This window comes from Podarcis cretensis, assembly GCF_951804945.1.
Source record: "Podarcis cretensis genome assembly, chromosome: 1".
Classification (NCBI taxonomy): Eukaryota; Metazoa; Chordata; class Lepidosauria; order Squamata; family Lacertidae; genus Podarcis; species Podarcis cretensis.
The window spans coordinates 40,174,465-40,199,983 of record NC_137170.1 but is presented as its reverse complement, the minus strand read 5'-3'; the positions used below and the strand labels follow the sequence as shown (position 1 = coordinate 40,199,983).

General features: G+C 40.2%; 1 protein-coding gene and 1 long non-coding RNA gene across 6 annotated transcripts in view; both read left to right on the top strand.

Moving 5' to 3' along the window:
* The window catches only part of DPH6 (diphthamine biosynthesis 6), a 228,915-nt gene that overhangs the window by 31,876 nt on the left and 171,520 nt on the right, over positions 1-25,519 (top strand). For all 5 annotated transcript variants that reach the window (XM_079954618.1, XM_079954619.1, XM_079954617.1 and 2 more), the window contains exon 4: positions 16,050-16,123. In XM_079954618.1, the coding sequence (XP_079810744.1) occupies positions 16,050-16,123 (74 nt within the window). The remainder of the gene's footprint in view (positions 1-16,049; positions 16,124-25,519) is intronic.
* On the top strand, positions 1,845-6,849 carry LOC307204372. Its single transcript, XR_013833649.1, has 3 exons — positions 1,845-2,747; positions 6,056-6,181; positions 6,622-6,849. It is a non-coding gene; the product is annotated as an uncharacterized lncRNA (long non-coding RNA).

Sequence of the window (25,519 nt, the reverse complement as noted above, 5' to 3'; positions counted from 1 at the left end):
GTTTTTAAAATTTTTTATTTCCATTCCTTTGTCCTTGAACTGATGTTGCCTTTGTCTTGTTCAACTCCATATATATATATATCAACATACGTGGCCCTATATTGATCTAATAATTATTACTGAATAATTTTCTTTTGAACACGGAACCATTGGCGTCATATTGTGTAACTCAACTTTTCCATATCTTCAATACCTGCAATATTGAATAGCTCTTTACCCAGAACAAGGAAACTTACCTTCTAAAATAGTATATATATTTCTGTTTTGTAAACACACATTAAGAAAAGTGGATTTCCCCCCTGCGCTGCTAATACTGTCTTTTGCCTGTTCCTTGTTAGTATGGAAGATATTGGTATTGCTCCTCTTCTGCACTTTCTAGCCTCTGAGAATGGTTGGCTCTTTAGAAGATAAGAGAGAGCATATTATCCATAGCTTCCAGGGTTCTGGGAGGGAGAAAAGGAGAACATTAAAAAAAATGGAGGGGAGGGAGCTTGCCAATTGGCAACCCCCAGTCCAAAAATGAACCAGTCCATGATTCAGCTGCCCTCCACCGTCCAGACTCCCCGGCCCCCACAAGTACCTGTAGGGGCAGGCAGGAAGCAAAACATGTGAACTCGCATTTATATGGTGCAGTTTGCATGCAACACTAAGTCAGACCATGGCTGAGTTTGAATGTGCAGGTATTCCTAGCAGGAAAAAATTGCAACCACTTCAGTCTTCCCCTTGTCCTAGTCTAATGTCATGCTACCTAGAGCTAAGACATCAGTTGGCTTAGCTTTATGCCAGAATTTGGACGCATGGTTTGTCTCTCCCAGGCAGACCGTAAGTGGTAAGCCAGGAGCAAACCTTGGCTCATAGCTCAAGGGTTTTGAGAGGGGGGCATTGAGACTGACCGACAGACCATAAGTCCAGGCCTGAACATAAAGCTTTGCCAAATGATGCCTTAGCTCTGGGTAGCTCAGAGCAGAAGGCCTGAGGAAGGAGTGAGGTGGCTGCAAATTCTGTTGTGAGTACCTGCATGTTTATGCATTGATACTTAGCCATGGCTTGGCTTAGGCTCAGTTCAAAGTTAAGGCTATGTTGGCACATTGGCATTGGAGCGCCTATGCCTCTTTTATGTTGCAGGCTCTCATCTTATGGGCAAGCCTTGCCCAGTAAAACAATTACTACAGATTGATTTTGTTTTAAATTGCATTTTTTGTTTTCATTTAAGATGGCACATTGTATACTTTATAAACCATTCTTTGCCAATCTGGGGCCCTCCGTCAACTACAACTCCCACCATCCCTTACCAGTGGTCATTATGGAGGGTCTGAAGGGGCTTTTAGTCCAAAACACTAGGCTGGGGAAGGTTGGTATTGTGAGTCATTGCTATTAAATTCTGTTCTTGATGTTCAGCTCATGACGTGCGGCAAGAACTGAAAAATGCTAGGTTGTGCTTTTGAGATCTCGTTGTTTTGACAGATTTCATTGTGTGAATATTGCCAGCGCTAAGATAGAAACTTGATTCTATTTATTTACAGGCTTTGTTTTCCTTAATGACTAGCTCCTTGTAGGAACCTCTTTCTCACACAGTTCTTATCGAAGCCTTTACCCTATGCTTCATAAAGTTTTCCTCCATTATTCTCAGAGAGATGCAGTCATCAAGCTTGAAATTAAGGTTCCACTCAAACACTGTCTCTTGCCTTTTGCAATATCTTCTTTGCTATTTTTTAGGTTCTTCAAATGGAAAAGGAATTTCATTTATTATTTAGCTGGATGGTGAGACAATGTACGTCATTTTATTGAAGGTTTTTAAATTGTTTAACTCGCCACAGTTTTGTCTTGGAAGATTAGCATATTCCTTTTTGGAGTCAGAATTGATTTTACTTCAGAATTGTCCTGTTGTGCTTCTCATTAGTTTTTTTTTAATATGGATTTTCTTGCCACAGAGCCTTCCAGATGAACCAAGATTAATTATATATAAGTATCTGATTAAAACAGTAACCAAAATCACCCAAACCCTAAATTGTTGTTCCAGAACATGGTAATGAGCAATAGCTCCTGATAATACAAATGGCTTTTTGTTGTTGTTGTTCTACTTAGTTCTCAATAGCAATTTAGACTGGTATTATGAAATTGGTGGTCATGCCTTATGGAGCAGCTCTCGCTCAGTTTGGATCTTAAAGCTGTCACCATGCAGTCATATTTGTATGTGTCTTGACAAGAATGATGGTTATGATAGTAAGCATGTCCTAGAGATTCTGGGAACATCACTGATTCTGAAATTCCAGAATCTAATGCCTTGGAAGCCATTAGAACCCAGTTGAAATCCGAGTGCACCCTACTTTGTATTTATTTCAGAGACCACTTCAGTCCTAGTTATTTTGCAGGCCTTTGACTCATAGTTTGAACGACTCCATCTGTTTAATAGCATCACTGCCTCTTGTTATTTCATGGGTAATTAGAGGTTTGTTTTGGGTTTGTTTGTTTTTTAAAAAATGTTTTCATGTTAAGCTGTCCTGGGCTCTGTTTGTGGAAGGGCAGGATACATTAAATAAAAAATCTTCTACATCTCAGCTGTTGAGAGGGGCATTTTACTGGTCAAAACCACATGATATGGGCAGAACCATCCCAGGAAGCAGTAGCTCCTCCTTATTCTGGGCTAGTCAGACATCGTCTGGAGTACTGTGTCCAGTTCTGGGTGTTACACTCTTAATAAAGATGTAGATAAATTAGAATGGGTATAGAGGAGAACAGCAAAGATGGTCAGTGGAATGAGAAAAGAGTCCTGTGAAAAAAGATTAAAGGAACTGGGTGTGTTAAGTTTGGGAAGAAGGGAAAAAAACACTGAGGGACCACATGGTAGCACTCTTCAAATACCTGAAAAACTGTATTGTAGAAGAGAGCAAATACTTTTTTCTACTGCCCAAAGACCAGGTCTAAAGGGCTGCAGATTGAGGCTTTATTTTATTTTATAAAATTTATATACTGCTCTAAACCTGCAGGTCTCAGGGCGGTTCACAGGGTAAAATCACAATATAAAACCACAGAATACACAATCAAAATAAAAGCAGAAACAACCGAGTAACACCCCCCCCAAAAAAAAACACCCCCACACATTTAAAAAAGGCATTGGATGAGAATCAACCAAAGGCTTGGTTAAAGAGGAATGTTTTTGCCTGGCACCTAGAGGTGTACAGTGGTACCTCAGGTTACAGACGCTTCAGGTTACAGACGCTTCAGGTTACAGACTCCACTAACCCAGAAGTAGTACCTCGGGTTAAGAACTTTGCTTCAGGATGAGAACAGAAATTGTGTGGCGGCAGCGGGAGGCCCCATTAGCTAAAGTGGTGCTTCAGGTTAAGAACAGTTTCAGGTTAAGAACGGACCTCCAGAACGAATTAAGTTCTTAACCTGAGGTAGCACTGTATAATGAAGGCGCCAGGCCAACCTCCCTGGGGAGAGCATTCCATAAGCGGGGAGCCACTGAAGAAAAAATCCCGTTCTCGTGTTGCCACCCTCCAGACCTCTCATGGAGATGGTCCTGTATACCTGAAGGAGCGTCTCCACCCCCATCGTTCAGACACTGAGGTCCAGTGCTGAGGGCCTTCTGGCAGTTCCCTCACTGCGAGAAGTGAGGTTACAGGGAACCAGGCAGAGGGCCTTCTCAGTAGTGGCGCCTGCCCTGTGGAACACCCTCCCTTCAGATGTGAAGGAAATAAGCAGCCATCCTATCTTTAAAAGACATCTGAAGGCAGCCCTGTTCAGGGAAGTTTTTAATATTTAATGTTTTAATGTTTTTAACATTTGATTGGGAGCCTCCCAGAGTGGCTGGGGAGACTCAGCCAGATGGGCGGGGTATAAATAATAAATTATTATTATTATTATTATTATTATTATGGAGGAGACACATGAAGAAGGGCCTGTAGGTTCATATGGAAAGAGGCGGTCCTTGTGGTATTGCAGTGTACTGGAAGGTTGATTTTTGTTGAAGTTAGGAATAACTTCTTGTCAGGAATAGCACTTTAACAGTGGAGCAACTTACCTAGAAGGGTGGGCGGGCAGGCAATCCTTCACTGGAGGTGAGGCTGGAAAATTACATTTTGGAGATGCTCTAGACCTCTGGATTTTCTGCATTGAGCTGTTAGATCAACTAGAATTCCTAGATGACCTACAAGACCCCAACCAAGTCTGTGATTATGTTAAATACTAGCAAGTTTGAAAAATCCTACCATATATGATCTCTCCCCAGTACACAATCTCCCCAGTATTATGCAAAGAGCTTCAGCTGCACAAGGTTTTCATGTTAAAACCAAAGTTCCCTCAGCATTCCTGAACGTTTACAAACTGTGCATATTTATTGCCGCAAAGTTGTAAATGCATTTTCAAAGTGTGTTTTCAGAATGTATGTAAACTGAATCTACTCAACAGCTATTTTCTTTGTCCCGTACATTTCACAATATTTCCATTTAAATGTAGATTTTGATGCCCCCCCCCCGTCTTGTAATAGAAAACATTTTTTTTTCCTTTTTAAATGATAAAAGAATCATCTACTTTAATACAACATATTCCCTTGAGGAATGGGGTTGGGGGGTTTCTTAATGCTTTGTTACAGAAGTACAAGAGGATTAAGGAATGTTTGTTTATCCAAAACAAAAAAACCCTCTTAGGGAAGAATCTCATGTTCCTTTGGGGAGGGAGGGTAGAGTTGGAGGTCTTCTCTTTCAAGGCTCCCCTAGCAGCCACAGAAACTTCTGCTTCTCCACTGTGATCCAGTGGTGGGAGTGCCTAAAAGGAGGTGTTCAAGGGGTAAACCGTGGGTGACTTAAGATCTGCTGCAGCAAAAGCCTTACTGCTCCTTCAACAACAGCACCAGTGCTCCACCCAACCTTCCCTTTTGCTGACGTGAGCCCAGTAGGGCTTCATATTTGCCATTTCACCTGCCACAGATACTTTCGCCCATGACCAGGTTGGATTGCCCTGCTAAAAGCAAAAGACTGATAACCAAAACTTGGTCAACATTGGCACTATTTAAGTTAGAGTTTGTAAAAGAGTAACATGTGCTATAGTTTTGAATGTAGTACAGTGGTACCTTGGTTCCTAAATGCAATCCGTTCTGGAAGTCCGTTCGACTTCCAAAACATTCGCAAACCAAGGCACAGCTTCTGTTTGGCCCCGGAAACAATGCCGGCAGCCGAAACGGATGTTTGGCTTCCAAAAAAAGTTTGCAAACCGGAACACTTACTTCCGGGTTTGCGGCGTTTAGGAGCCAATTTGTTTGGGAGCCAAGCCTTTTGGAAATCAAGGTGCCCCTTTATTAAAAATGTGTAAAGCATTTAGTATGTCAGCAAATTACAATTCATGAGAAAACTTTGGAACAAATTTAATGCTATGGATACATTATAAACTATGAAACAAAATAAAATTTTAATAGAGAAAAAGTAACAAGGTTTTTTGTGGGGTTTTTTTTGCTAAATATATTATACTTTTAAAAATGTAGAGCAGAAGGGTAAGCATACATCTCAGCCATATAAAATTTACAATTGATTTAACTGGGGGAGCAGAAGGATATCCTGGTTGTAGGAGTTGACATCTTGTGAAGACTTTCACAGTTAGTGTTGCAGAATCCTGACAATGTAGGCCTTGATAAATAAGGCAAGAGAAGGTAAGACTATTTAATAGGCTAATCTTGCAGTTCTATACCCTATTATTGGGGGGGGGGGAGGCCCTTTTGAACTCAGTGTGATTGACTTCTGAGTAAACACACATGGGAGCAGACTTTAAGGCTACTTTCAGTGCTCATATACTTCAGAGCTTATATACTTCGGAGCCTGTTGAACAATAAGGGACTTACTCCCAAGTAAGCACTTTTTGGACCAGACTGCAAACTGTGCCAGTAACCTATATTTTTGTTGTTAGGCTGCTTTTCACATTTTAGATGTTAAATATTTCTAGAAGTTGTTTTAAACCAGCTTATCAAACAAGGAGATTTTTAGTGGGGTCCAAAGGTGCTGCGTATGAATGAAAAAGCACTTCCACTTATGTAAGTTGTGCCATGATTTCTTCTTTACAGAACTCTGTGTCCCACTTCAGACCTTTGAGAGGGGTTTCTAATTCTTAGGATACCCTTAGCCAACGTGGTCCTGTTCATCTATTGTTGGACTACAGCTTCCACCAGCCGTAGTCAACATGGCCAATGGTAAGAGATAATGAGAGTTGTAGTCCAACTACAACTATTACTAGAGGGCACCATGTTGGCTTATCCTGCCTTAGGAGTCTTCTCAGGGGTAAGACTGCTATAGTCAAAGTGAAGGGGATGATCTGTCATGCTGATCTTGATTCAAGTCCATCCCTCAATTGTCATACTTTGCCTATTTTGTTGTAACAAATATATATATATATCAATACAGAACCCTTTTTTAAAAGAGTTCTAAAGTAGGGAGGAAGCAGCTGTGACCGTCCAGTTAGATTCCGTATTCCATCTGCCCTAAGAAGCATGATCAGAGATTATGTGAGTTTGTAGTCCAAGAATATTCAGTGGGTCGCAGGTTCCCCATCCTTGCTCTAAATGCTTTCCTAATTCTCCAAGCATTTTTGTACTGCTTGTAATTCAGCTTAGCTATACGTTTTGAATTTCAGAGAGCAATGACTTGGATCCTCAAATCACAGTTTGAACACTGGATATCAAAGTGAATGTCACGATTTGCAAATAGCCTATTTGACAATTGCAGCCTGTACCTTTTCTTTGTACCAAAATCCCTTTTTCGGCTCCCCTCGCCAAGATACTGTCACTTATTGTTCTCATGTGCATTTATTTTGTTAGGGTAAATAAATGACAAGTCATTGTTAAACTTTAATTTCTTTTGATTTATCACAGTTAATTTCATTTATTCTTTATTTCGTTTTCTCTTCAGAGTTTTTTTACTCAAATACTATTAAAATTGCAATTTATAAAATCTTTTGTTAATGATTGTTTGAGTGACTCATTCGTAATTGGTTCCTTTCAGCTGAAAGCAACTGCTTAACAACTCTTAATGCTATGCAAAGTGAAATGCATGTTTTGCAAGTTTCCTATGTTGCCACATTATGAAACCTTTTGTGCACAAAATTTTGGCCTCTAAGAAGCTTCATAGAGTTCTGACTGAAGGTGTTCATATTTCATCCTAGTTTATTACAGTGACCCCCCTGGAATAATAGGGTTGTGGTGAAAGGGGGAGGTTGACTTCATGATATTCTTGTGGAGAAGGTAATAAAATGTAGAGTGGACGAGGTAACTGTTAGGTGGATTTATAACTGGTTGACGGACCAAACCCAAAGAGTGCTCACTAATGGTTCCTTGTCATTCTGCAAAACAGTGACTTGGATAAAGGTATTGAGGGGATGCCCATCAGATTTGCAGATGACACCAACCTGGGAGGGGTAGCAGTGCCACAGAAAACAGAATCAGGATTCAAGATGGCCTTGACGTATTGGAGAACTGGGCCCAAACAAACAAAATGAGGTTCTAGACTTAGGCAGGAAGAACCAGCTGCACAAGTTTAAGATGGGGGTCACCTAGCTTGCCAGTAGTACATGCGAAAAGGACCTAGGGGTCTTGGAGGACCACACACGTAACATGAGTCAACAGTGCGATACAGCACCAAAAAAAAGCCAATGCTATTCTATGTCATCAGAAACATAGTTTCCTGATCAAGGGAAGTAATCGTCTAGGCATAGGCAAACTCCTGCCCTCCAGATGTTTGGGACTACAATTCCCATCATCCCTGACCACTGGTCCTGTGAGCTAGGGATGATGGGAATTGTAGTCCAAAACATCTGGAGGGCCAGAGTTTGCCTGTAATAGTCCCATTCTATTCTGTCTTGATCAGACCACATTTAGAAGTGCCACAATTTAATAAGGACATTGACAAGCTGGAATGTGGGCAAAGGAGGGCGACCAAGATGCTAAAGGGTCTGGAAACTAAGCAGGGGGTTGGGCTAGATGACCCTCGGAAACCCTTCTAACACTACAGTTCTATTATTCTATTCTGCAATTCATTTGCATGCTTATATGGAGGTTCTGCACCAAGAGTAGGAAACCTTTGGCTCTCCAGATGTTGCTGGACAACAACCCTAACCAACATAGCCAATAGCCAGAGATGGGACACATGGCGGGCCCCATGATCTCTACCCGAAGCTCTTTGGTTCTTGCTCTTAATTTTCTGTGTTGTGATATGTTTCCCCACCACCACCACCAATTTTTGCATTGTCACCTACAGAAATCTGATCCAATAGAAACCAAGTTTTATCTCCCCTCTCTGGCAGTTATCAAAACAAAACAATACCATTTGGTTATTACGGTTGCTACAACATAATCTGCGTGCCTCACTTAAACAATGGGTTGGATCCAAGGGTGCCGTTCTGCATGTGGAAGGCATCTTCTCCTTGCCTTACAGTTGTTTTAACAACTCTCGTTAGAGCACTAAATCCACAGATTCTTCAGCTTGTGCAGTTTCTGGCACAAATCGAAGCATGAGAACGGCTATAGAAGCTGCATGAACTCTTGCAGAAGAGTTTGTGGAACAATTTTAGCAGCTATTTTACTTCTGCACATGGATTTTCAGCTCCATTATCAGAGAGCCCTGCTTATTCTTTGTCTTTTAAAAAAGTCTGTACTAGAATGTAAGATAGGCTTTTCGTTGGAGATGTTTAATAGCTGTCTTGCCTGCATTGTGTGCAGTTGCACCCACTTGCATGGTGGGAGCACGAAAGGCCCACCGTTTATGAGACATTAACTTTATTTCTGTATCGGCACCAAACAGAGAATTTATTTTATTTTTTAAAATCAGGCATTTTTCATTTTATAGATGGATATTTTTCTTCTACTTATGTGTGTCTGAAGCTCGATAAAGATTTGTCAAAGTGAGATTCTAATAATTAGGTTTCATGATGTCAGTTGTTTTCTTTAAAGTATCAAGTTTAAAAGTATCCTGACAACTCTGTTATGGACATGGCCATTAAAACCTCTAGTTTGTAGTGGTACGTTGAATGCAAAATCTTTTACCATTACGGAACAGTTTAGTGGGCCCCTTTAATGAGCTCTATATATTTAAAATGCCTATTTCCTGTCTGAAGCTAGAAAAACACTAAAAAGAAAAAAAAGAAAAAGCTAAAGACTGAAAACTTCTGCTTTTGTTTAGTCTGTGGTAGAATTATTGATGTTGCTTTCATGATCAGTGATTGATTTAAGAGTATTTTTCTTTGTATTGTATTCAACATTGATTCCTGTAGCTATAGTTCAGTTATTTTGAGCATTGAGTGAGCTTTTGTTTGGCCTGTATAGAATTCACCTTGTAACTATTATGATTTGTTAGGTCTATGTGCTTAGATTTAGGCCTTACACCAAGGACCGGATTCAAAGGACCATTGGGAGAGCATCTATGTATGGAAAACCGGGAAGCCTCAGCATTGACCCAGAGCAAGAACATTAAATGTTTTATACGGGAGACAGGACTTTATACATGTTATTACATGGCCTGTGTGCAGTGAAAAAATTACACCTACTTAGAAACAAGAGAAAGTTGCATGTATGACATTTCTTGTATGCATGCAAGGATACTAAGCAAAATTTATTTGGAAGGAGGTCCCATTGAACAAATTGAAATAGTATGTGCAATAATCATACAATAGTAATGGGTGCTATGTGGCCAGAATTATAAGGGCGGTAGTTATTAGGCAGCAGATTTTCCATCCATGAGATAGAAGGTAAATGTCCATACTGTTTGATCAAGAGAAGCATGAATATAATTTGAGAACAAAACAGTAGTAGTTCATAAAACAGGAGTACAATATCTGGCTCCTGGAATTATACTGGTCGTATACATGATTGCATGAGTGCCAGTGAGGGCCTAGTCTGCGAGATCAGTAGGAACTCCACAAGCATAAATACAATGCATGACTTGTAATATTTATAATGTTTAACCTTTGAAGTCATAAACCTCCTCCCACAGTCCTTTATCAGAATCGAAAAGCAGCCTCCAACTCACTGTGATGGGCAATCATGTTACAATTTCAAGAGCTTTAATATTGTGAGCAGTGGAAGTATGGAGGAACCAGATGCAATTAGTAAAAATGGATTCACTTCCTATTTGTTAAAAAAAAAATACCCAAAAACCATTGGCTCAAATTGCCTTCTGTCCACAGAGGGACACCACTGGATGCAACTTACTGTCCTTAGACTTTGGGTGAATTTTTATTTTTTTTTATTTTTTTTGAGGAAGCAATAAACTTAGATGCATTTGATCTGGAAAAAAACCTGCATGATTAAGTTAGGCTTCCTTGGTGGCCTGCACAGATTTTTACCATGGCCTCGATACATTTTTCCATATTTGGAGGCAAACCAAATAGTGAGTCTCGGCCAATTTTCTGTTGCAAGAAAATCAAGGCATTTCCTACATGAATAAAGCTACTTGATATAACCTATATTATAACTCTATAAATTTTGCCTATATGACATGACATCATTCAGTATCTGCGTATATACAACATCATTGCACTTTGCACATATTTGATTTTCATCTTCAAAGTTCTGCTTGCCTGAGTCATAGTCCTGTTATGTCATGAATTCAAAATTTAAAAAATCAGAATTTCATATATCAAATGTCATCTTTTCAAGTAAGCAATGGTTCATTTCATTTAGGTATTTTTGTACTTCCTTACTTCAGGAGTTTTGTAGCAGCAGCATTGATGTGTTTGATGCCTTCTTGCTTATTTTTGGCTGAAATTTTTGTCTTGCTTAAAAACATGCAATGTGCGAAAAACAACTTACTGAATCAGATCACTCCTTTTTTTTTTTTTAATGTTGAGACACCTGGTCTGAAATGTGAGCCAAAGCAGGCCAGAAGACTTGTGAAGAGAGGCACCACCTTAATCAACCACATAAAAAGGAATATCAAAAAGTAAAGATAGTGGCATGCAAAGAAAAGTTGAGAGCTCTATGCTCCTCCTTCATTCCAATTCAATATCCTTATTTTAAAAACCTGAGTGTTTTCCTAAAGCCAAATTGTGCATGTCTTGCCAGTTCATTTTTGCTGTTGGTAATACATTTTGTCCAGCTTGGTTGGCACACGTTTAGATTACTGAGTTTGTGTTGGGATTCACGTTGAATATATGAAGGTCCCTTATGCTGAGTCTGGCCACTGAGCCATCTAGCTTTGCACTGACTTCTCTTGCAGTTGCTCTTTAGGTTCTCGGCGCAGGTCAGTCATCTGATGATGCCAGGGATTTGAACTTCGAACCTTATTTATGCACGGGGCTGTGGCTTTTCTCTGTAAATAGCAGTCGTTCAAACAGTAAAGTAAGCATTTGACATTGGGTTCTTAAATTGCCATAGAAGTATTCTGTAGGCCACAACCTAATACTGACAACTTCCAACCCCCTCTGATCTTATGTACTTAGGACGACTGTTTCCAGGGTCCCAAATTAGAGCGACTTTGCATTGCTCAGAGTCACATGATCGGCATACTAATTTTGTGCTCATGTCCTATTTGGGCTGCCCATAGGCATCTGTTTGACCACCGTGAGGACAAAATGCTGTGCTAGGTAGGCCTTTGGTCGGATCCAGCAGGGCTCTTACATCCTTATTCTAAATTTATGCTCTTGCCAGGAATGCATGATGATGACAAAGGGCTGAATGCTTGTCATACAGAAGTTCTCACAGCTGGAGAAGATGGGTTTCTTAGATTCTTGTGGTTCTTTTCTGAGAGCGCATTGATGCACACTAGGGAGATTCCAACTCAATTCATATGAATGCAGGACTCCTCCTGGTCTATAGGACTATTAGTCTCCAAATCATGGTTCTGTGGTAGCGCACACAGTGTACAAGGTTCTAGTTTCAGTTCATGGTGTCTCTCATGAGAGTGTGAAGTCAGCTCCTGCCAGAGGCATTGACAAGCTGATGCCAGTCACAGCAACTAATAGCAGTATGTGGAAAACAAAAAATGATTGGCAGTGCTTGGAGCAAAACTGTGGGTGTTTATTCATTTGACAAAGGCTTACCTTTTACTTCTAGATTTTTCTAATTATATGCTTGGATCCCCCCCCAATCATTTCACATCAGATGTATTTTTCCCCTGAAACTGAGAAACAAGGCTATCCTAAATTTCCAGAAAGTATTCCGTTTACTCTCAACATTGGTTAGTAAAATACCAGATGCGTGCCAGGACACAGTGTAATAAAATATAAGGAAATATATGACTACACACTGCTCGATAGAGTTATTTCAGTCCATCGGTATGGATAGAGAATTGGGAGGATTACAGGCCCTTTAATCCAAACTCCCCACAACCCAGTGTCAGAGGAGTTTGGATTGCATCCTAAACTGGGAAAACAAAAGGTGGATGAATTTAAGGTAATCCAATTCTATCTCTTTAGTCAACATGCTGACTTGTGATGTCAGGAGATACAGAGATAAAGGATCAGTGTGTGAGAGAATGCTTTGGAACCACAAACAGTTTGGTCTTGGAAATTTTGAGTTTGAGGCAGACACGAAACATCTGAATAAATATAATAGGTGGAGAGCCAGACTAGACAATGCAAATGTTGAATGTCTGTTCTTAGGTGGTTTTTCTTCTGCCTTTCAGAAGAATCATCAGAACGTAGAGCATAATGAAGTTGGGTTGGAAGGATCAAGACAGAATAGAGACCCATACGTTAGCTAGCAAGATAATATTTGACAAGGATGCTTCCAATAGATTGCAGAAAGAGGAGGGCAGACAACCGTATACAGTGGTACCTCAGGTTAAGTACTTAATTCGTTCCGGAGGTCTGTACTTAACCTGAAACTGTTCTTAACCTGAAGCACCACTTTAGCTAATGGGGCCTCCTGTTGCTGCCGCGCCGCCTGAGCACAATTTCTGTTCTCATCCTGAAGCAAAGTTCTTAACATGAAGCACTATTTCTGGGTTAGCGGAGTCTGTAACCTGAAGCATATGTAACCCGAGGTACCACTGTAGTTGGAAGCAAGAGAGTCAAAGTGAAAGGGTATACGGCATGTCTCAGGCATGTGGTGGTTAAGAAAAGTATACAAATCAGCCAGAGATTAGAAGAGTCCAGGGATAGGTTCTCCATCCCCTCCAAAATGGGGGAAGAACTTGGAATGTTTGATAAGGAACGAGCTGGGGATGGGGAGAGTTATAAAAGGAGAATGATGGTAGCAGTTAAGATGGAATAGGGTGAAATGGGAGAGTAGCTGTCTTCTCAGAGGACAACTGATGGGGAAGGAGGAAAGGAACAATGGAGGAGAATGAGGTGAGTGCCTCAGCAGAAAGTGAGGAAGAGTTTGAAAGGTAGACCTTAGATGGAGAAGATAGGCCGGGTGTTAATTAGAGTGGTGTAATTATGTTGCTTTGGTGGGGAGGGTAGCATAGGAACTGCACTCTCCTTTATTTAGACTGTAATTAAATTTTGAACATAAATATCCAATTTGTTGGCCTAGTAATTTTGTTTGCCAATCCTAAACCTTGTTTCAAGTGTGTGTGCATTTTATTTAGAAATAATAATGCATCTCTTTGTGAGATATTTCCTAAAGTAGCTTGTATTTTTGCAAGTATAATCCTTAGTTCCCCCCAGTGCATGTTCAATTTAATGGTGTATTGGCATAGTAGCCCATTTTTCTAATTGCTTTTTAAAAAGCGATAATTTGACTGTTGTATGTAGCAGTTCTCCAAAGATAGATATTATTAAGGTGATGAACAGCTCTGTTTGGCTTTATGCTTATCAGTAACCTTTACTCATAATGTGATATTGTCTGAATGTCTTATTTTGTTCAGCTTTCCCTAGCCCTGATGAAGCCTTAGGCTGCTGTTTCTTTGAGTTACTGATAATTTTTTATCTGATTAACTGACACATTTAGTTGAAATCAGACACAGCCCTTAGGCTGGGCATGGATTTAATTTAAAAAGTATCAAAGGTTTGCACTGTGTGCTGTTTAATCATCATGTTTATCAGGCAAGGAAAAATTACCGGAAGGACCATAGGGAGAGGGTTATCTTAAGGAGCAGTAGCTTGGGAAATTGACAATAACTACAAGGTAATTTACTGCTAACTTTCACTTTCATTAATATAACATTTCCCACTAATAATTACAGTGCATGTAATATACTAATTAAATGGAAAGCATTATCACTAATTTTCTTCTTGCTGAACTCAAGGAATTGTGTAACAAGAGGATTAAAAAGCATGTGTAGTTATACTGTGTTTAATCCACTAGCAAATTGGGCAGCCCGTAGAATTTTGTTATTGCATTCAGTTACTTTCTTATAGCAGTTCTTATGGTCTCTATTTTGGAATTCTTCCTATTTGATCTTATTTGGCAGCAAACCATTGAAGCTCAACCTGGAACCTATGGTTTATAACAACTATAGCTTGGTTGCAAATGCCCCCTTTTGAGGGTGAAGTGCTGGAGAGAGTGGTAGCTGAGAAATTGCTTGAGCTCCTAGACTGAATCAAATTACCTAGACTGAATCAACCTTTGTTGCCCTGATGGACCAACAATGGGAGACTGTGTTTTGGCCCCATGGTCTTCCTGCTGGCGTGTACTCCAGGGTACAATATTGTCCTCGGTGCTGTTTAATAGAAAAGTGAAGCCTTTCTGAGTATGCTCACTCAACGTTCAGGTAAAGTACAGGTAGTGGTTGGCACACAAAACACTATATCAACAGTCAAGGTGGCAAAGCTTTCAGGATTCTTCATACAACCACCAAACAGTTACGTAGTTCCAATTTTCAGCGAGGAAGGTATGTTATCCTGCTGCAGAAAAAAGAATAGACTCTTGTGACAAATTAAGTATACTCTGGTTATCTCCCGCTTAGACTACTTTAATGTGTTCTATGTGGGACTATCTTTGAAGGTGACACAGAAACTACAACTAACCCAGAATGCAGCAGCTAGACTGGTGACTGGGAACGGCTGCCAGGACCATATAACACCGGTCCTGAAAGACCTGCATTGGCTCCCAGTATGTTTAGTTGTGTCCGACTCTTCGTGACCCCATGGACCAGAGCACGCCAGGCACTCCTGTCTTCCACTGCCTCCCGCAGCTTGGTCAAACTCATGCTGGTAGCTTCGAGAACACTATCCAACCATCTTGTCCTCTGTCATCCCCTTCTCCTTGTGCCCTTCATCTTTCCCAACATCAGGGTCTTTTCCAGGGAGTCTTCTCTTCTCATGAGGTGGCCAAAGTATTGGAGCCTCAGCTTCACGATCTGTCCTTCCAGTGAGCACTCAGGGCTGATTTCCTTAAGAATGGATACGTTTGTTCTTCTTGCAGTCCATAGGACCATCACTAGGGCTGAGTGATATCTGGTTTTTAACATCATGATATATCACCAGCTAATCATCAAGATATACTGATATATCACGAAGTCTGAAATAAGAATGCAGCTATGTAGAAGTAGTGGCTGGTTCCATGGTTTTTTTCTATATTGTAATTTTTGGCACTGCCTACTCTTGTGATTTGCTACCTCTTGCGGGAGGTGGGGAGAGCTGAGCTGGCAGAGTTAACAGGGACTGCAGGAATCAAGAGAAGCTTTGGCTGGCTTCACGGTTTTTCCCACAGTGTGATTTTTGCATAGCACACACATAAATCATGATTCACAATATACTGCCAGGTCAAAAATTATGAAACGGGTATCACAATATGGACTATGTCACCCAGCCCTAACCAGCACTTTGAACTGGGCCCAGAAATAAAACTGGAGATGGTGCTAATTAAAGAAGACTGGAGTAAGATGTTTAGAAAAGTAGATAGCAGAAATTCATCTAGCTGCAGCACTGTTGTGGATATCAGTAGCTCCCAATGATTGCAAAGGCCAACATTTTTGTGACTTATAGCTTTGATATGGGCATCATTTGTATGTAGGGCTATTGGCAGGGTACGTGGGCAGAGTTGTGTCTCTGATTATGGACTTCAGTTGTCATGTTTTTCCGTTTTCATACCTAAGGCTGAGTGAAAGTCAATACAATCCATGTTATTGAATACTTCATTAACTTATTTTTACTGGTTTTTATGTGTATCTCTTCCATTTCAGGATGAGGAGGGTGTAGAAGGTGTTTCTGTAGGGGCCATTCTTTCAGACTACCAACGGGTCCGTGTAGAAGACGTGTAAGTAAAATTACTCTCTGTGTTACAATGCATGGTAAGCAAGTCATAAAAGAACCTTTAAGCTATTGCTGCTTTTAATAAAAAATGTGCACTTAAATCAAGTTAGGATTCCAGAAAAACCATCAGAATTTTGAAAAAGAAATATTAAGATCCAGAGTTAAAAATTTATCTAAAATGTATAGGATATTATTAGATTGGGAAACTAAAGAAGAATTTGTGAAATCATCTATGATCAAATGGGCACAAGATGTGGATCATAATATTGATCCAAACCTGTGGGAACATTTGTGGAAAAGGAATTTAAAATTCACTGCTAATTATGCATTGAAAGAGAACTGTTTAATAATGGCCCACTTGACGCCAAGTAAACTAGCTAAAACGTTTAGAACTAAAACTGACCTATGCTAGAAATGTAAAGAAACAATTGGCACATTTTATCACTCATGGTAGGTCTTATAGAATAATAAAAGAATTCTGGGAGATGGTTTATAACAAATTTAAGAAAGTGTTTAAAATAATGTTTCCTAAAAACCCAGAAGCTTTCCTTCTGGGAATAGTAACAATAGAAATTCAAACAAATCAAACTAATCTATGGATGTATGTGACTACAGCTAGTAGCACAAAAGTAGAGAACTGATGTAGTACCATCAAGAGAAGAATGGCACCTTAAAATATTAGAATATATAGAACTTGCCAGCATGACAAATAGATTAAGAGATAAAGATGGTCAGAATTTAAAAGAGGACTAGACATTATATATAGAATATATGCAGAAATATTATAACAAGAAAATAAGTGTAACAGACTGAAAAAAATAGTACTCAGCAATAGATGTGACAAAGTGAGACAGTGTAACATATGAAACTAATTTAGTAGAATAAGAAAACATAGTCAAAAACCAAAGAGTAGAAGGGAAGTTAAAATTAAGGTTTATAAGAGTCAGTTAAATTCGAGGAATAAGTTATGTTAGTATTATTATTTACATTATTATTATTATTATGTGTCTGACTGTAACATATAATGCATTGATGATATGATAAAACAGAATAGCAAATATATATATATATTTTAAAAGGATTGTGTAAAATAGAACATGAATTGCAACATGCTATTTGTACATACTTCACAAACTGAAGATTGGTTTTTTTTCTTTGTGTACTTATCTACATTGAATGTGAATTAAAGCTGCTGTACAATTCTTCTATACTAGGTAACATAAAATTGGGAAAGAGCTTTAATCCTTCCAATTTTTATGTTTTTGTTGGCTTGCGTATTTGTATTGCTTTGCCCATTGGCTACTTTGCTTGGAGTCAGTGGGATGTTTTTGAGACTTGGGTAAAAATGGTTTGCTTGAGGATGAAAGGTCTGATTGGACAAATATCATTCCTCTTATTGGGGAAATACTGCAGTGCATGCTTTTAATGTACACTTTGCTTGTAAAGGATTGTACCTAGGATGTAGTTGGAATTTTTATTATTTTTGTTTTTTTCCTCTATGCCTGTAAGATGCTGCTGTCAGATTAGAATGGACTCTTCTTAAAATATCTCCTTTAGAGGTGCATCCATTTTTTTTGTGGCCCACACTTCACCTTTCTGTAGGTTATACAGTGGTGCTTCGCAAGACTCTCTTCGTCTAGCGGTTTTTTCGTCATGCGAAGCAAGCCCATTGATGGCTTAGCGGATTAGCGTTATTAGCGGCTTTTAGCGGCTTATCAGCTTAGCGAATAAGCAGATAAGCGGCTTAGCGGCTTAGAAAAAGGGCGGGGGGAGGAAAAAAAGTCGGAAAAACTCGCAAGACATTTCGTCTTGCGAAGCAAGCCCATAGGGAATTCGTTTTGCGAAGCGCCTCCAAAACGGAAAACCCTTTCGTTTAGCGGGTTTTTCGTCTTGCGAGGCATTCGTCTTGCGGGGCACCACTGTATTTATATTCTGTCCATCTGCTTCCATTTGAGTGAAGAGGAAGGTGAGAACCATTGTAGGCTATTGCAGTCTATGCCTGGACAGCGGCAATTTTGGCATAAGGTTCACCTATGGACATCTAGATGCCCTCCTACGAGTGCAGGTTTTCACTCCTGTTGTAATGAGTGAAGAAATGAGCGTGGAAACATGGAATTGCTTATTTAACCTGTGATGGTACTTATTGCTGTTTAAAAATTAAGTACTGTTTATAGCAGGAATGGAGGACCACTAACCTTCATCATGTTTTTGGACTCCATCTCCCCTTAGTCCCAGCTAATATGGTCAATATTCAGGGATTGCAGAAGTTGTAGCCCAACGTCTGAAGACCTCTGGTGTCAGAACCCTGACTTAAAGTTTCAGGCATATTAAATGCCTAAAATGTATTGAGCAGTGTTCAGGAGGGAAATGGTTTCTGCACTGTCTAAGGAATATGGACTGAAAAAAGAGAAGAAGAAAAGGAACTGCATTATGCAGATTTTTGGATGTTAAGAAAATAAATTTAACTAAAGACGATAAAAATTTAGAAGCCAGTGGGGATAGAGACACAGCATAAATATGATCACAGAATAGGCGAGAAAAATTCAGCAAGCAGCGCTGTCCTCTATGAAAACTTAATAAAGAAAGGTAGGGAATGGTATGACCAATTAAATGCAATACTCAAGGCAAAAGAGAACAAAGACTTGGCTTGATATTTTGTTAGTTGCAAGAGACAGTAAAGGGCAAGTTTTTGAATTGTATACATATGATTAGGAAAACCAAAAGTGGTAATGACACTCCTTGTACCTGATTAGAAGACTGAAGAAGGGTTAGCGGTAGTTCACACATCATGATAAGCTAGGTTTGCTTTGTGCACACTGCTCGGATTGGGTCCACCCTTCCTTCCTTTGCTGTGCTGGAATGAAATGAAGCATGGCCCCAGGTTAGTGCTACACACGATTTGTTTCTCTCCAAACCAAGAAACAAAGCCCAAGAGAAGTCATGTTGTGTGCAGTCTATGTAAGGGTGGTAGGAAAGAATATGAGGGAACAAGTGGGAGAAGCCCTTTCGTATGCTACTTGTGTGTGAAGGTGTCTAGAGAAGGCAAGTTCAGTAGAAAGGAACAAGAGCAGGATCTGTGGAATAGCAGCAAAAAGCAAAACCAAGGGATTTAAAATAAGGGAAAGCGGGAATACCAGAAAGAACATAAATCAAGAGAAAATAGAACCATGCCGAAACAGCCAACGTTAAGGGGTGTGTGTGAGAGAGTTCATGAAAATAAATTTATTTGAAACTGAAGAGCGATCAATAACAAATAGAAGGGAAAATAAGTTGCAGCACCTGAGATGAGCTGCAAAATGGCGTCTCCCGACAAGGGAAGCTCCCACATTCATTTCAATGAACAATGCCAGTTTGCATACACATTCATTTCTGTGTATGAATTTGCTCTCTCCACTTCAATAAATAGAACTTAGGCCGAAGATATCTGTATGGGCATCTTCAGTTACAAAGATCTCAGGACTAGGCTTCTAGCATCTAGTGCAGGCATCCCCAAACTCGGCCCTCCAGCTGTTTTGGGACTACAACTCCCATCATCCCTAGCTAACAGGACCATTGGTCAGGGATGATGGGAATTGTAGTCCCAAAACAGCTGGAGGGATGAGTTTGGGGGTGCCTGATCTAGTGAGTAAACCTCACTAGCCATCCCTTTACAGTGTAGTCCTATGCATTTCTACTAAGAACTAAGGCCACCGAGTTCAGTGGAATTCCTCCAAGGTATATAGCAGTAAAGGTAAAGGTAAAGGTACCCCTGCCCGTTCAGGCCAGTCTTGCCAGACTCTAAGGTTGTGCGCTCATCTCCGCAGACACTTCCGGGTCATGTGGCCAGCGTGACAAGCTGCATCTGGCGAGCCAGCGCAGCACACGGAACGCCGTTTACCTTCCCGCTGGTAAGCGGTCCCTATTTATCTACTTGCACTCGGAGGTGCTTTCGAACTGCTAGGTTGGCAGGCGCTGGGACCGAACGACGGGAGCGCACCCCGCCGCGGGGATTCGAACCGCCGACCATGCGATCGGCAAGTCCTAGGCGCTGAGGTTTTGCCCACAGCGCCACCCGCGTCCCAAGGTATATAGCAGTTGTTCCCAATTAGCTAAGTACTGTGGAACCTCTGTTGTTCAAAAGCCAAGCCATGGACCCCCTACTTTTTGAAAATGTTGATACATCTGTGGTAGTTTTAGTTCTGTGAATGGCACCACCGTACCCTCCAACATGTCCCAGCGCAAAACCAAGAGGCACGTCTTCTAGGCTGCGCTGTTGCATGAGTCACGTGACCTGTGGGAGTGCACAGTGTCCAAAACCACTTTTTTTAAGGCACCACGATCTCATGTGAGAGGCGTGTCTGGCCACAATCTCACGTGTTCTGGGACGCTGTGCTCTCACAAGAGAGCATGGCCATCCAAAATTGGATGTTCCAGACAGTTGATGGGTATGTGTATTAGACCCCAGGGTGGGTATCCCAGGGGGTATCAGACCCCCTGGGGTCCGTGGACCACCAATAGGGTATACCACTGGTATGTAGGATAGACTTGGTAGGTTTACAAGGGGCGTGGTTCTTAGGTTTTGATGTCTTAGTCATGATTTAACCTGTTTGATGGTTATATTGTCAATTAGTAGTTTGTACATACGGTTTGTTGTAATTAAGCTTGATTTTAGTTTAGTAATGTGATGGTAGCTCCTGTGGCCTCTTACGGGAGAAAATGTACAAATTCACACATTCACTTACACAAATGTGAGTTCCATTCAATTCAGCTGGTCTTATTTCTACTTCGTATAGTAGCAGATGTTGCTGGAAGTGCAGTCGCCGTTTCTTCCTTTTACTGATGCAGAAGAAGAATTTGTTGGTGGAACATTTTCTTCAAGCTGTCTTAAGCTTCTGAAAACATTTCACAGTTTGAAATATTTTGGTTGTAGTTACTGTAGGATGTGTGAGATACATAATTGCATAACCATTTTACAAATAGACAGGACCTTTTCAATGGCCACACCAGCACTAGCTGTTTATTTCTGGAAATGTTTAAACTTTCTGTAAAGTTGCCTCAGAAATAGCTTATACATACCTATATTAAAAAGTACACAATAAAATGCAGTTGTAAAAACCCACCTGCGGTATCAAATAGCAGAACCAGCAAATGAAAGTAGAAAAGACAGCTGAAGTACCACATAAAGCTCAGGAGAATAGGATGGATTTCACGTGGCATGTGAAATAGAACAAAATTGGCACCAGTCAAACATGTCCAAAATTCGGGTGCCACCACAGAAAAGGCTGTCTTCAGTAGCCATCCCCCTATTTCAGAATGGCAGGCACTTGGAAGACGACAAAATTGATGGTAGGTTCACGTGAGACAATGTGGTGTTTCAGCTGCTTCAGACGAAGGCAGTTTAGGGCTATAGAACTATCTCGCTAGAGACTCATCAGGCAAGCTCCATGTTGATTTTTCAAAGGCAAGTAAGGACATATTTTTAAGGAATGCTTTTAGGGAATGATTCTGGCCATTTGGTTGTCTTTTAAACTGTGCATAAGAACACAAGAAGAGTCTGCTGGATCTGCCAATGGCCCATCTAGCCCAGCATCCTGTTTTCATAGTGGCAACTAGGCAACTTATAGAAAGCATGTAAGAAGAATCGGAGCATAACAGCATTCTCTGCACTCATGGCTGGCAACTAGCAGTAGTCAGGGTCATGCTACCTCTGACAGCAGAGGCATAGCTGTCAACGGTTCCCTTTTTTAAAGGGAAATTCCCTTATTCCAAATAGGATTCCTTGCAAGAAAAGGGAAAAGTTGACAGCTATGGTCAAAACAAAATAAAAAAATTCCTTCCAGTAGCACCTTAAAGACCAACTAGGTTAGTACTTGGTATGAGCTTTCGTGTGCATACACACTTCTTCAGATACCTATCTGTAACTGTTGACAGCTATGAGCAGAGGTGGAGCATGGCTATAGCAGTTGGTAGGTATTGATAGCCTTAACTTCCAGGAATTGGTCTAACTGGTGATCACTACATTCAAACTGGTGATCACTACTACAGTGGTACCTCAGGTTAAGTACTTAATTCGTTCCGGAGGTCCGTACTTAACCTGAAACTGTTCTTAACCTGAAGCACCACTTTAGCTAATGGGGCCTCATGCTGCTGCTGTGCCATGGAGCCCGATTTCTGTTCTCATCCTGAAGTAAAGTTCTTAACCTGAAGCACTATTTCTGGGTTAGCGGAGTCTGTAACCTGAAGCGTATGTAACCTGAAGCGTATGTAACCTGAGGTACCACTGTACTTCTTATGAGAGGAAATAGCTGTGAAGAGATGTTCCGAAATTGTAATTATGGATTGGATGCTGTGTTGCTTGTTAGGGGCTGCCTAGTCACAGCACAGGATATAAACTGCTCTCTCTCTCTCTCTCTCTCTCTCTCTCTCTGTATGAAATAAAATGAAATAAAATATGGAAGCCAGTAACTTGACTTAAATCATTGACCAAAACTCAACCACTTCAGTGAGCCCAGTAAAGTTTCATACTAAAGTTTTCTTAACAGCATCTTCTGTGCTGCATGGTGAATTGAATTGAGAGAAGTTTCAAAAATGTATGCAACATGGTTCAGGGAACTGCTGGTTAAATGGGGAGAAAACTTAAAAATAAAAAAACACCAGGTGTATTGAAATTGCTGAGTATTCCAAAGGTAAGGCTTTGGATCCCAGCCCATGTTTCCACTTAAAAATAAATAAATGAATGAATAAAATATATAATAAAGGAAGTTCCAATTTTACCACACGGCAGAACCATTAAAGCTTTCCAATTTATTTTATAACAAAATTCACTTTATGCTAGACTTCATGCTATTTTATATTATTTTTGCTAGAAAACGGAACACACTTCTCCATCCCCATACTTCATAATCTTACACTATTAACTTCACTAGAGTGAGTAATCCTGTTTAAGTCAATAGGGCTATTCACGGTAATAACACTAAAAACCTATGTTCTTGTTTATTAGTTCAGTGTCTATAGAAGGGATACGTATGTTGTGTGTGCGTCTAGTGTTTCAACTAACATTACTTTTATTCAGAAATGTCTATGTATCCCTTGTTTAAAAATGTGCTTGTTTACTAGATAATTAAGTTCTTACTCATGATTTGTCATTTTAAGATCGAACATTGAATTCCATTTTAAAATCCCAAAAAGTAGGGTTTTAAAATTTTGTTTATTGAAATAAGGTCTGCTTGAAATATGTTGAATACCTACAATAGTAAAGAGAAGCACATATAGGAAATTGGAACCTGAGAAACAGAACATACCGCTGGTTGGTATAGCTATTAGGTTCAATGTATTTGATATTGGCAATTTTCTGCACCTTGATTCTTTAAGGGAAATGTGTTAGCAGGGCTCAGCTGTGTTAGCTCATTATAAAATTATATTGGTTGGATCCTGGTTTTCCCTGCACTGGTGGTAGAATCTCCTAGGTGTTTTGCTAATAATAATAATAATAATAATAATAATAATAATAATAATTTAATATTTATACCCTGCCTATCTGGCTGGGCTTCCCCAGCCACTCTGGGCGGCTTCCCAAAAAATATTAAAATACTGTAATACATCAAACATTAAAAGCTTCCCTAAGCAGGGCTGCCTTCAGATGTCTTTTAAAAGTCTGGGAGTTGTTGTTCTCTTTGACATCTGGTGGGAGGGCGTTCCACAGGGCAGGTGCCACTACCGAGAAGGCCCTCTGCCTGGTTCCCTGTAACTTGGCTTCTCGCAGTGAGGGAACTGCCAGAAGGCCCTCAGTGCTGGACCTCAGTGAGGCCAAAAGTGAGGAAGGCGATTATTGCCAGTTGTCCGTTCACCCGTAGGACTCAGTCCCTCGCATACTGTTCCCAGAGGTCTCCTAATCCCCTGGAGCGAATTTCCAGGTGGAAGGAAGAATTGACAAAAATTGTATCCTCTCCCATTCCACAAGTGGGATTTCTTCTAGATTCAAAGGCTTCCATGAATGGCAGCCACCCTTCTGTTTGCAGAAGGCAAAATCTAGACCCAGGCTATTGAAACAGCATTATTAAATTTATGATCGGTTTCCATATCACTTTTCATAAATACAGTGTTTAATTATGAGGAGTTTTAAAGGACTTGAGACCTGTTAGAGTGCATTTAACATGTCTGTAATTCTAAAATCTCTATTTCCCCCTCCACATTTTCAAGGCAGGGATGTTTTTTAGGGCTATTTCTTAGCCTATTGTGCTGCAGACTGTTCACAAAATTGTTCTTTATCAAGATCTAGCGGTGCATTATATGTGAGCTTGGCTGCTTAACTGGGAAGGGTTTGCTTTAGGTCTGTTCAATTCATTTTAATTTTTTTTGTATGCTTCTAAATATATAATTGTATGGGTGTTGTCACAAATTTACAATGTGTAAAATAAAAAGCCAACCTTGAGAAGAATGCATCCTACTAGACAAAGAGAAGATAAGAGCATTGCATTTTCCCTATTTTATATAAATCCTTGTCTCTAACAATGCAGGCTTCAGGAACCTAAGCCCATCCTTTCCTGCGGCGCTTTGGCGTGAATTGTCTAAATATGTGTATCAGTTAAGCTGAATAAATATTGCTTAGTACAGTGATCCCAAGTGGTATTTAGTATTCCAGTGATATTTTGAGTACATATAAGGCTAAATTATAAATGTTGACTTTATTACTTGGAAAATTGGCTTCATTCAGGTGAATTATAATTAATAGATTTTTGGCGTAGACAGTCCTTAAGGGGTATGCTGACTTTATCTTATTTCCCCCTTTTTAAAAAGCAAGAAATTGGTTTCGTGACTATATAACTTTCCTTGGACCCTCTGATTTGTTAGGAAACTGTCTGCCAGGGCACACTTGCTGTTTCAGAGTTATCCACAGGAAAACAAATTGTGTGTCAATAGGTGTTCGTGGAGTAGGCAGTTGATGAGCAGTTTCCTTCTGCAGTTTCTGAGAGGCACCGAAAGTAGCCCTACTCATTCATACCTGACTTACAAGTACTCAAATTCTTTCCCTTCCATTTTACCCTCATCACAACCCTATGAGGCAGGTTAGGCTGAGAGATAATGAGTAGTCGAAGGTCACAAAATGAGCTTCATGGCTAAATAGAATAAAAGCCAGTATCTTCTGAAAAGAGGCTATGGAAGGTCCCATTTAAGGAAAGGGCAAAGAGCAGCAGTTATGCTTTTTCCCCTGAGAACCAAAACAGAATGAGGATTTTGCAAGTGAATGTGTCCCTGTAGATCCAAAGCAAATCCACTTTGAAAGCTGAAATAGCTAAAAAATTGAAGAGCAATAATGACCCCAAAGATTCATGTTGTGTTTCCATATTTAAAATTCAAAATGATATGGCCAGATGCCCTTGATTACACTATGGGTGATATACAGTGTTCTCCTCAGCGTAAA